This window comes from Parasteatoda tepidariorum, chromosome 3 (assembly GCF_043381705.1).
Source record: "Parasteatoda tepidariorum isolate YZ-2023 chromosome 3, CAS_Ptep_4.0, whole genome shotgun sequence".
Classification (NCBI taxonomy): domain Eukaryota; kingdom Metazoa; phylum Arthropoda; class Arachnida; order Araneae; family Theridiidae; genus Parasteatoda; species Parasteatoda tepidariorum.
Genome location: NC_092206.1, coordinates 36079202 through 36092467, shown reverse-complemented (window position 1 = coordinate 36092467; position 13266 = coordinate 36079202). Strand labels below are relative to the sequence as shown.

The window sequence follows — 13266 nt, the reverse complement described above, 5'->3', positions numbered from 1 at the left end:
TAGTTATTTTTTATTAAAATTTTGTAAAAAAATTTTAGGAAAATTTTCAATTTTTTAAATGTCAAAAGTTTTCATTATTTTGATGTCATGTCATTTAAACTTATTTTTTATCTCTATCATCTATATTTATTTATTCGCTAATTTACAATTATACTACTGTTTTATTAAAAATATATTTTGTGAATATTTGGATTATATTTGATTTTTTATTATTTTTCAATCATGGCTATGCGTGGAAATTTAACTGTAGCATAACTCTTATACGAATAATTTCGTAATCTCTTCTTAAAGAAGTAAATGTTAGGGAAATCTGTTTTTAACGGTTAACAAAATGTATTAATAATTATAAGAAATACATATAAGAAATACACATGGAAATCGAGAAAAAAAGTTATATATTCATTTATTTAAATCGAAAGTCTTATCTCTTTACAGGAAGGGTTTATAAAATGAAAAATTATGCTCGGGCTTTCAATAGTTGCACAATATATACATCACAGTATATGTCATGCCCTGCGAAAGATTTTATTCATTGCAAATTTTTCTTGCTGAAAAGCAGAAAATTTTGTATTTGCTGTTATTGTATTTGTTTATTATGCTACATACATACATACATACCTTACCTTTGAAAAAATTTAGTCAATAAATAATTGTGTCAGTAAGTATTACAAGTAAGTACAGTCAGTATTTTTACAATATAAGGCATATTTTAACGAACTCTCAATCTTTAAAAATGACTTTTCATTTCAAATCTTAAAGATAATAATTAATGTATTATAAAAACTAATAGAACCTTGTTTCTTTATTATTATTATTTTTTTTCGTCGCCATTAGGGTATAATATAATCTTTTACTAACAAAAACCTACTTTTTGTATTAATTAAATTTTCTTTCCTATTGCTATAAATGCTATAATTATATATTAATTAATATATATTAATGTTATAATTTAAAATAATATTTTAATGTTATAATTTAAAACTGAAAAATAAATCTTTATTTATTATTTTCTAAAAAAAACCATCACTGCTTTTGTCCAGTAAGTGCCAATGCAATAGCCAAGGTGTATACAATCGCCGATGTCGACAGAATAATTTCGTCAACAAAACTTTATGTTAATAAAATATACAAAATAGAATATTGCTTAAAATTAAATTTCTTTATTCTTAGTTTGCATATATTTCTGGTTTTACATACTAAAGTTAATTATAATTTTGAAAATTTAAATTTTTTACATAATAGATTTATCAATAGGGTGAGATGAACACGTGCGAATATATATATAATATATATTATCAAAATAAAAGAAGAAAAAAAATATATAAAGAAATTTTGATTATAGATATTTCTAATTTCCGTTAAAAAAGACTTCAGATATTTTATTTTGATTTTTTTGATTGCCATTATTGATAGTAAAGTCGTACCTCAATTTTCACTAGCATACTACTAGCATTGCAATTTTTAGCTATACACAGGGCTGACGATTCTAAGGTTGCTCAGTAATCTCTTAATTTATTCCTTTCCTTGTGCGTCAGACATAGTTTAATGCATTTTTTGTCAGTATACCTGGTGTAGTAATTGTTTTTGTCTGACTTTATTACTTTCTACATTTAGTCATGTAAATTTGAAATGCATTTTCCTCACATTTTAATTTTCAAACTTCGTAGTTTACTTTGATTTTTTGTTAGTTAATGAAAATCCGAAGAAAATGATATTTTTTGAAAATTTCTCTATAATAATTTTTATTCCTCGGTCTTTGTTATTTTTCAAACATTTTTAAACTAAATGGTACTTTTTGCTCATTTTTGGGATTAATTTTGTAACCCGTAATTCTTAATTCTTATTAATAAAATAAGTCTTCGTGAAAACTCTGTAATAGTTTTAAGGAGTACAACAAATTTTTCAGATTTATTTCTTGTTTAATTGTAAATATTTTTTTAAAACTTCATTTTCATAGGATTTTAACTTTTACATTGTTTATGTTAATGATATTTTTGTAAATTGTTTTCTCTATATTTTTTTAGAATAATTTAAAGTCATTAAATATATTTCATTCAATTTATACTTGAAATTTTTTAAATATTTTAAAAGTATATAACATAATTTCCCAATATCATTAGGTTTTTCAAAAAATTTTTTAAAATTTTCATTAGTCTTTTTCGCTATCTAGCTATCCAATTTTGTTTCGAATAGCTATAATTCGAAAAATAATATTACATTGTTAAGTTAAAAAAAAATTATAATAACCATGTATAACATACAATATACTCTAATATACAATACACTCTAATATACAATAAATGTTAGGTTATAATTTTAGAATTAACAATGTGTTTAGATTATACTTCGTTAAATAAGAAACATATTTAAATATGGCACGCTGGAAGATATATATACATATATTTTAATTTGTGTAAATATATATATATTTCCTTTTATGTAAACTTAATTTTTATCTTAGACTAAATCAGATGACTTGTTAAAATTAAAAGTCATTTTAAAATGAAAATTAATTCCTTCATTTGTTTTAATTTTTTTCATCCCTTGTCCTTTATCATGAAAATTGAATTAATTTTTCTCCTTGGAATAAAGCAGAAAAATCTGAAGACTTGTTAAAATTCAAAGTCATTTTAAAATAAAATTCAGTTTGAGAAATCAATCTCTTTTACGTCCTTCCTTTGTTTTATTTTTTTTATACCTTGTGCTTTATCTTTAAAATTAAATTAATATCATAAAGTTAATTTTAATTTTTTGTATACTGAAAATTTATATTCATGATTAAATTCAAATCTATGTCAGAATCAATATGTAAATCACAAATTATTCCTGATTCAATATGTTTTTGCGGAGCGAAAAACCATTTCATGTCATTATGATTAGAATGCATCTACAAAATGTCTTGCTCAACATTAACAAATTTAAAGGAGTAAAATTACAAAATTAATTAAATGTTAATGCACTTTTTTCTTTTTAATTTGTTTTCGATTGATAAATCATTTTTTGTTAACTAATTTGTTGCTGTGAATGTAATAGTTAAATCATAGTCATAAACAACGGAAATAATTTAAATAATTACAATTAGTTAATTACAATATAAATAATGCAGCTAATTTTAAAATATTAGATCGGACGAAGTTTATGACTTTGCATTCAGAACATACCCTATAGGATAACCCTATAGCCTCTGTAACTCTGTGGGGGAAACATTTTGAGCGTGTTAAGGTGGGTCATCTTGACCATCATTTAGTAGCAGGTGTTCCTTTGTAGCACTCCTTACAATGCCTTTTGTTCATTTTGGGGGGAATAAGTTTGTGACGAACCGTACCCGTCATCAAACAATCCTCTACCTTATGGGGGTGGTCGTCAATTCGCAGGTGTTGTTCTGAGAAATTTTTATTTAAATTAACTCATTTCTGAGAAAATAAAAGATATTCTTTAGGAGACTGATGCAGGAGTGATTGAATTTCCCTCCTTACTTTGAATTCCTTTATCAGATGAGCAATTTTAAGAACGAGACAATCGCTTTTTTTTGAGTGGAACTTTTTAAATGTGTTGTAAAACTCAAAGATTTTCGAAAAAGAAAGTCCTCTCTTTTATATGAGTTTTTATAATTTCTTCAACTTACTACTGGACCTCATTTAACACTTTCTATAGCTTATCTCAACTTTTGACCGCACTCCTACCGAAACTTCTAAAAGCATATTTTAAACGTTATAAGCAACCCATATTTTCATAGTCAAAAATCTGAATGGAATTTAAAAAACGTGAGGTTATTTAAAGAAAGTTAACTTTGTGCTTGATTTCACAACTTAACTATTTTTTTGCGCTAATTAATCAACTTAGACAAAGTCAGAGTGCAAAACCTTTAAGTTATAATGCGTGAAAATCTGACAATTGCATAAAAAATATTTAGAATGCTTTTTTTTTCATGTTCACTGCATAAAACCTGGTACATTTTTAATTATGTTTCGCTTTTATTATTCATGTTCCGTCAAATATTGCAAAATTAAGCGAAATTGTTTCAATGATATAGTTGCTAGGGTAAAATTTTCGGAATTGTAAATTATTTTGAATCATTTGTAGCCTATAGTATTATCCACAAAGTTATTTTCGAGGCGAAAATGGAATGCGCCAATAAAAGAAGAAAATTGGAAGAGAATAAAAAAAATAAATGAAAAATTTGACTTTGCCGTAAGCAGTTACAAAATTTCACATTATTTTTCCATAAAATTCTCGTTTTTAGTGCAAAGAAAAAATATGTAAAAATCTAAAATAAACTTCAAAATTAAAAATAATTAAAAATGCATTTAAATTACTTTAAAGATATTACTAAAAATTGTTAGTCTCCTTAGTATCTGATATTATCTATATAAGTTTAGATATTGAAACAAATTTTAAAGCAGGATAAAGTAAAAAAAATAAATAGAATATATGTGTGCCTGTAAGACAGCGCTTCTTCAGGGGACACACTGTCTACAAACACACATGAGCCTTTCTGTTGTCAGTGGAAAAACCAAATTGACAGTGCCCCTATCCATATAAGCTATCTTTGAAAATTACAAATGATATTTCGAATTACATTAAACAAAAAAGATCATTCTCAATAAGATGGAGAATAATATCAAATCAAATGTGTTTTAAGATTTTATTTGTAAAAATTATTTCTCCTAAACACAAATATTAATGTTGGAGATGAACTTCTAGATAGTACATTTGAAGACTTTTTTTGAAGGTTTATATCATTTATAAATTGCTTCAATGAAACAATCCGTAATTAAATTTTATTTTTGCACAAATATTCAATGTTACTTAATTGAATTCTAATAATAACGTTTTTTTTTAAATATTTGAACGAAATATTTAAATTTTAAGGGATTGTGATAAAATTTTATAATGCTTTTTGAGCCTCATAAAACTTTTCTTTAGGCATAATTAGCCCCAAAGACATGTCATTCTTGCAAAGAGTAATTGTCATTGATAAGAGCTTTAAAGCATATAATACCCCGAATGATTTCTTATAGTTTGTATGTTGCATGAAGAGAATTGTGGGGGGGGGGNAATGACAATAGTTATGATTCACTGTCCAGGTTTGACCAATGGGAGGTATCTATCTATTGTTGCAGCAAAAGTAAGTAACTGCTACTTTAAAATTGTAGTATTCATATCGGTGTTGCGCGGTGAGTTCGGGACTTAGTTTCTTAATAGTTATATTAGTAGAAAAGTATAGTTACCTCGTTATAGTCTTGAAGCTTGGTGTAGTGAATTTTCCATCAAGATTTTTCGGAAAACTCTTAAGATCCTTAACGATGTCTCTGATCAAGGATATTAAGTAAGTTTACCTTATTTTTTATTGCTTTATTTATTGATTAATTAAGGCTTTTCATTCTTCTATCTTCATTTTATTTAATACGTTCTAATTAGAAAAAAAATGCGGCTTACGGTTATGGTTCATCTGTGTCTGAACAAGTTTTAGCATTTAAAATTTTTTAGTATTTGAAACTGTGGAATATATTTGAAAATAAACTAGGAAAGTAAATATGAATTAATGTAATTTTAATTTAATGTGAGATTTATTTGATTAAATAATTTGTTTTTGAACTCCTCGAACAGTTTTTTTAAGTTTAATTCGGTTTATTGCTGAAATGGTTTTTGGTATTTAAAGTATTTATTTATTTGCCTTATAAAATATTTTAATTTGTGGTATCAGGAATCAATTGACTCAGCAGTAAAACGTCAGAAATTACTTTAAATATCTCATGTCTCCCACTCTTCCTATCAATACTTTTTAAAGAAAGTAAATGATGCATTGTGTAATTTCAATTTAATGTAAGATTTAATTGATTAAATAATTTGTTTTTGAAGCAAAGAGCTTTTTTTAAAATTTGATTAAGTTTATTGCTGAAATGAATTTTGCTATTTAAAGTATATATTAATTTATTTTGTAATATATTCTGTTCAGTGGTATCAAGAATCTGTTAGTTCTGCCTTGAAGTGCCTAACTCCACGAATAGTTTTTTTTTTATTTAAATTCAATTAACCTAATTTCCTTAAATGTATTTTATTAATTAATTCTAATTAAAATTCATGTTGTTAAATATTTATTTTGTGGTATGAGGAATTAGTTGATTGTTCATTAAAACATCCGAAATTATATCTCATTTCTTCTCTCTTTTGTAATACTTTTTTTTACCAAAATAAATATAGTAGACTGTATTAATTTATTTGTTTTTGTTCTCCTGAAACTGGTTTTTAGTTAAATTTAATTAAATTTATTGATGATATGGATTTCGTTATTTAAAATATTGTCATAGTCAAAGTATTGTTATTAAAGTTTTGTCATGGTCAATAGTAGACACTCCTGTTGTTGCTGCAATGCGCGTATTGGCTTTTACTTTTTATTTGGTTTAGTATTTATTCGTTCAAATTTACTATTTTGAAATCTTTAAATTAATAAATTCTGAATTAGTTTTGTTATTTTAAATATCTGGTAATGTTAATATTTTGTCAAATATTTTTTTTGTGAATAAACTTTCTTTCTTTTACTTGCGAAAATGGATAGAAAAAAAGTGATTACGTTACGCACTTTTAACTTCGAAAAATTGAGTCAAATGCTTATTGGCCTTTTGAAAAAAATATGGTAATTTTTAACAGAGACATTAAAATATAGAAAGGGATTTAATCCAATTATACTTGAACGCAATTGCTTATAAATAAAAGTGTTAGCATAGAGGACCATTTGAGATGACCCAGGATCGAATCTCAGCGTCGCGTAGACTGGTCGTACGAATGCTGCTCTCGGCATGCACTGACCACAGTGCAGGCATACATTTTTTGTAGAAGTTTTTATTGAAATAACAGAATTTTCAGAATAATAGTACTTATCTGGTGAAAATACAAGCGCCTGTTTTTTTTGAAAAAAAAAGGATAAAAAAACAATATTTTTCTGTGAAATAAACAGTTTTATGCTGATACTTGAGCTCACTGTTTTTTCCGTAAATTTAACAAATTTTTTTTTTAGTTTTAATGTGTGAAAGTTAAAACTCTTAAAACGGTTCCAGATAAAGCATTTTAGAAAATGACAATAGAAAGTGCAATTGAAATCTTTTTTACAAGATTGTGTCCTTCCTTAATAGATAAGTTTAGTACTAACCATCCCTCTTAGCTAAAATGTTGGTTTTATTTTTATTAAATATTGGTAATATTGGCTTGGTATTTTGCGTGTATTTTTAGTTCTTTTTCTGTAATTTTATTTTTATGTGCGGCGACTAATTGCCTTTCATCATTTTACCACTTTCATGTTTTTTTTCTATTTTGGGCATTAATAGCCACCATTCTTTAATAATATTTAGTGTATCACACAAAAAAGTAGACTGAAATTACAGTTCTAATACTAAAATAAAAAGTTCGAAAGAACCGTTTTCCTTCCTTTGAAAAAAATCGTTAGATTTTGGAATGCAAGGTGTTTTTAAACTACCAAAACTTAAAATTATGCAAGATATGATCTTAAGAAGCTACAGGGGCTGAACAAAATAATAGAAACACTTTTACACTGAGAATTTTTTTTTCAAGTTTCTCAAAAAATCTTAACGCATAATCTTATTACTTTAGAAGTGTATAGCTTCTATAATTTCTCCTACATATAAATGAAATTCAAAGGATTGAGGGACAGACAATATATTATAAACCGAAAATAATGTTTTTAATCTGTCTATGCCAAAAAATATAGCGATAGATTTGTAATTTGTGAAGTTATTTTGGTTTACTATAATTATCCAAAATTTTGTAAGCCTGACTTAAATATTTATGGAGATATGGTCATTTTTATATAGAGTTTATTTTTTTTTGTTTAAGGTTTTTTTGCTCTATAACTTTAAAGATATAAAGTAAAATTGTGGAAGACTCCTGATTATTTTGGGCTTTATTAAACGAAAGCTACATAAAAAACTGCTCGGAGCTTTTTAATTATTTTAGATATTCAAGTGGGACTTTTGATTAGTTTCCAAATATGATTCACTACAAAATTATGAAAAAAGAATGTAAATGTTTTTCTCAATTTTTAAAGCAAACATTTTGTGATTCATTTTGAATTTCTGTAAAACTTTTGATTAATTTCATTGAATTTTATTATTGAAGTTATAGCAAAACAACGCAAGACAAAAAAAAGAAGTTTTTTTTTTAAATTTTTATAAAGATCCCTATATCTCCATGAATATTTAAGATATGCATACTAAAATTTGGGCAACTATTGTATGTAAGAACTAAGATAATTCAAAAAATGCAAATTTATTGTTAAATTTTTTGGTATAGGGTGTTCAAAAGCGTTGTTTTTTTCGTTTGCAATTCATTGTCTGTCCCTCAAACCTTAAAAAAGCTTTAAAATTTATTGATATGTGTGAGAAATCGCATGATCTACACACTTCTAAAGTTATAAAATAGTTCGTTATCTATTTTCGAAGAAATTTGAGTAAATGTAGTAGTATAAAAGTAATCCCATTATTTTGTCTACTACCTGTAATATTGCAGATGAATTTATTAAATTTGCTTCATACAAAATAATTAGTAAATGAATTAGTGGATGCAAATTTTTTTCCTGAACTGTAATTTAACGCTGTGAATAATGATACCTAGAAGATAATATCTCAATTTAGTTTATGTTGGAAAAATATTTATGACTCATAGTTGAATTTTTAAAATTGTTTTTAAAAATCCGAAATTTTTTACTAATGAGTTTAAAAGATTTATGTCCATTTAACTATGCTTATAAACAGCAAATACTTCTTAATCTGTACACTGTAAGAGATTTCGGAACAAATTACGATATAAAGTACCGCCACTCATGTTGCCGATACTTTTTACCATAAAATCCACTCTTACTGGAGCATGTTACGGAACAAGAAATTCTATATATTGTAATTTTTACAGGAATAATTACCGTGAAATCATTGAATCACATTAATTGAATAAAAACTACTGTAAGATTTAAAGTATATTATTTTACGGATGAGTAATATAGACGATGTACTTTATATCGTAATTTAATTGAGAATTTCCTGCAGTGTAACAACCATTGTGTGTTTTATTTCAATGAACTGTCGTGCGCTTCTTTATTTCTGTACATATTATGGCAATGGACTTGCAATGGGCTAATAATTTTTGGTGACATCAAATGTCGAGTTATATCAGGTTATAAGCGAAACAAGATATTATTTAAGCTGTTTAAGATTAAGTTTTATGATCTAAAAGTCTTACTTTAATATTCTTATTATTATTTAAGTAAAATTTTTAAGTAAAGGATGCTTAAAATTAATTTATGTAGTTAATTTTTTCGAGTCATGCGGTTTTTGAGTGTTTGGTGTTTTGAGTGTGTGATTTTTTATCTAATGAGTGCAAGAAAAATGTCATGTAGAATTAACTAAGCGGAGACTAGAAATGCAGTGTACATTGTAAAAACTTCTGAAATGAATTACGATAAAAATTACTGGTATACTTAGTGTATCATCTTCAAAATCCATTTTACTGTAAAATCCATTTTACTGTAAAATCAATTTTTACTGTAAATTTAAGGCATTAAATCCATTTTTACCGAATTTAAGGCATTAAATCCATTTTTACCGAATTTAAGGCATATGGTGCGTTTTCTTGTTTTCAGTGACGCCATTTATTTCAAAGAATACGACTTCAGCCACACACTCTCGTCACAGCCCGTGTTAAAGGACGAACCCAATCATACATCCACAGATCGTAATTTTGACCTAAACCAGAAAACGATTTGTTAGAGTCCAGAGTTATTGATTTGTTATGGGAACTTAGAGGACATAGTGACCTGACAGTGCACCAGTCGCCATTTACTATACAAGGGGAGTCTTCGCTCGGCTGGGATGGAGCTCACGGCTTCTCGGGCATGGTTCCAATGCCCTACCAAACCAGCAGGCTATTCCAGCCCTAATGAAAATTTATACATTAGTTTATAGAATCACATTAATTCTACGGAGTCATTTATTAAATTATGGGGATTTAGGGATTTTACAGTAAATATTATTGCAAAGTTTGCAGTATATAACTTTTGTCGGAAATTTTTTAGCCTTTAAACGCACTGGCACCCTGAGTGTCAGTATTTTTCACCGTAATTAGTTTCGGAATTTTTTACAGCATAATATAATAATACCATTGTTGATACATTACTTTTTCATGAAGTGTTATGATTTAATTGCTTATGTAATTCTTTTTCAGAATCTCAGCACCTGTTAGGCCCGTGCAACAGACAAAGAGAAAAGCAGTTGAAGATATTGCTACTAAAAACACCAAGAGTATGAAAGGTGATCCTGAAACAGAGAAACTTCAGCAAATTCCCAGGTGCCGATTTTTTCCGAAGTGCCGCATGGGTCAAAAGTGTCACTTTCAGCATCCAACCTGCAGGTATAATGCCGCATGCAGAAATCTGAGGTGCATCTACCGACACATTGGTCCAAGAAAAATAGAGCTCTTCGAGAACAAAGAGAACGAGCAACCCAATAATTTCCGACTGCTGCTCGAGAAATTAGAAAAACAAAAACCTAATCCATACAAATGGGTAAAACCTAAAGATGTTGGTGCAAAAAAAGATGTACCATAGACACAGAAAATTGGAGGTAAAATAGATATTTTAACGAACGCGATTTCAATTAACAAATCAAATTCCGTATCCATCTTTGCACACGATTGAAGGAAGAGTACGCGGTCTCTGCAATGAATGAGGGAAATGTTATTTGAGTAATGTTGTATGAATTAGATTGAAGAATATATAAAAGCAGATGTGTATACTAAGTTAGTTTCTTTTTTAAAGATTTCAATAAATTTTTTAATTCTATTTTTTTGTTCTGTAGTTATTTCAAAATTTATTTTGTTTCTGATTTATTGCTTTATTTAAATTTTTTTTTTAATTTGCAAGATTTGACACTTCAGTATTTATTCATTTACCGAGAAAAAAGTCAATTAGCAAATTTTATTCTAGCACGAGATTAAGATTCTTGCCACATTTAAACATACAGTCGATTCAAACTTTTGCTTAAAATATATTAATTCAGAACTGTAATAATAATAGATATGGTCATTTTTATNCAGTGTTATAGGTTTAAATCTGAGAATTATTTAATGTTATATATTATTCATAACAAATACATAAGTTAAAGTAGTGTTTATTTTATATGAATTAAAATGGAAGAATTTTTTAATGTTACATGTTCATTGAAAAATCATTCAATGAGTTGATATTATGCTTTGTTGTTATTTAACAATGAATGAAATCTCAGTTTTATAATAATCCAAATCTCTTTAAGTTACTTGTTTTAAAAGTATAAAAGTTCCTTATCCAATTCACACCAAACTCTAGTGTAGGAAATTTGAGTAGTGGAAGTTAGAATTTCAATTTTTTCAAATGTTACTTCAAAGAGAAAGAAATTACATGATGTGTTCTTTAATTTTTTTAAATAAAGATGCAACAATTAATATATTAATATAATAATTTTATATAAAGAATAATGAAAGCTAGCTTTAAAATATTAAAATTGCTAAAAACCTAAACAGTTTTATTAATTTTAACACAAAACTGACAATAAATGTTTATGAAATGTGTTGTTTGTAAATTTTGAATGCTGCATTAAGTATTCAGTACTTCTGATACATTTTGAAGTTCAACAAGCATGCAAACTTTCAAAAGGTTAGATGTTTCACAGAGCTGTGGAGAGAAATTCACAAGAAATTCATGGGATAATAACTCACAGAAAAATCAACAAATTTAAGAAATTCTACTTGCGATTTACAGATTACCTTATAACAAAATGGGTTATACAAAAAATTAAATGAAAAAACACACTATTCTTAAACTTGCTTACTGAAAAATTAGTCAAGCACAAAAAAGTTAATAAATTTTTATGATTTTCTTAATGTATTTTATCAAGAATAAAAACTTGTGAAATTTTTAGTTATAACGACCTCTACATCCATTTAAAAGAAGTCAATTTAGGTAACAAAAAATTGTATACAATCGGATGAAATTTTATTTTTATTCAATTAAAATCAAAAAGAACCTTATTTCCCCCCCTCTATTTTAAAACTTATTTCCGAATTATTCATGGTATGACATTCACCATACAAACCGGGAGAGGGATGTTCATTCATTCATGCATTCAAAAAAGGAAACTATATTTTTTACTACAGGGGTAGAAGACTCTTTAAGAATTATGCGTCAATGAGGAACCAAAACTAGTGATTATTTTGCGTATTATCCAACCTAAGTAAAATACAAGTAATTACTCTTAATTAAGTTAGATCAGTAAATTGAATAATTACTTGATAATTAGTACACTTTTATTTTCTGCCTGTTTTCTGAACTTTAACTATTAAACGATATTTCCCATATGTTACTTGAACAATAAGTAGGTCCAATTCTACTTTTAGTTCGCTGTATTTGGCATATACTTTCATTCAACAACTAGACAATGCAATTATAAGTTAGTACATTTTGTAGGGTAGGTCTTGGATATATTTCAAACTGAAATAAAAATATTAAGAACAGAGATAGAAGAAATGTTTATGCTTATTTAAAATTCTCACGCATTTATTCAACATATATTGAGCAAAAAATAACGAAATATGGAGAACAAAATATCAGAAAAAAAATTGCTTGAAAGCAAACATAAAGAGTGGTCAGCTCTTAATGTCGAGGGGAGATGAGCGTCTAATACAGCTATCGAAAAAGTGAATTTATTTTTTTGAAAATAACACATTTCATACAGTTGATATGAAAAACTTAAAATAGGCAGTAAAGAATTAATTTTATCTTGAAAATAAGTAAAAATAAATCTATCAAATAAAATTTAATGAGCAGATTTAATCAATCACTTTCAAAAAAAAAATCTCATTTTGGGCAAAGGGTTTTAAAACTTATACATTTTACCTGGAGTCATAGCATATATCTTACTCATTTTAGCCAGAAATCGTTTTTTATGTTTTCTAATGTTTCTAATTATACCTCTTATTTTCTTAACCCAAGACTTACCCAAGTCACCTCAGAGCAGAGTTAATAGTAAAATAGAAAATAAAAATTAGTTACGTTTATTGTATGTACCTTTTATATTTTTTTTATATAATGGGTGAGATACACCTTCTCTTGATTCTTTTTTCATTATTGGTGTTTCTCCGAATCAAATTAAACATAAATTAAGTTTATAGAACTATTAATAGTTGTTCAAAATTTATAAAATTTTTCATCGATAAAAAGTATTGTTT

General features: G+C 26.6%; 1 protein-coding gene across 4 annotated transcripts in view; it reads left to right on the top strand.

The window, feature by feature from the left end:
• Positions 1–13266, top strand: part of LOC122272214 (zinc finger CCCH domain-containing protein 14-like) — a 52367-nt gene that overhangs the window by 17361 nt on the left and 21740 nt on the right. The window contains exons 1-2 of one of the 4 annotated variants that reach the window (XM_043055600.2): positions 5184–5329; positions 10231–10802. The exons of 2 other annotated variants lie outside the window; for them this stretch is intronic. In XM_043055600.2, coding sequence (XP_042911534.1) covers positions 5307–5329; positions 10231–10612 — 405 coding nt within the window. In that variant the 5' untranslated portion in view covers positions 5184–5306 and the 3' untranslated portion in view covers positions 10613–10802. Of the gene's footprint in view, positions 1–5183; positions 5330–10230; positions 10803–13266 lie in introns of those variants that run through there. One more of the 4 variants, XM_043055602.2, reaches the window with a different exon arrangement.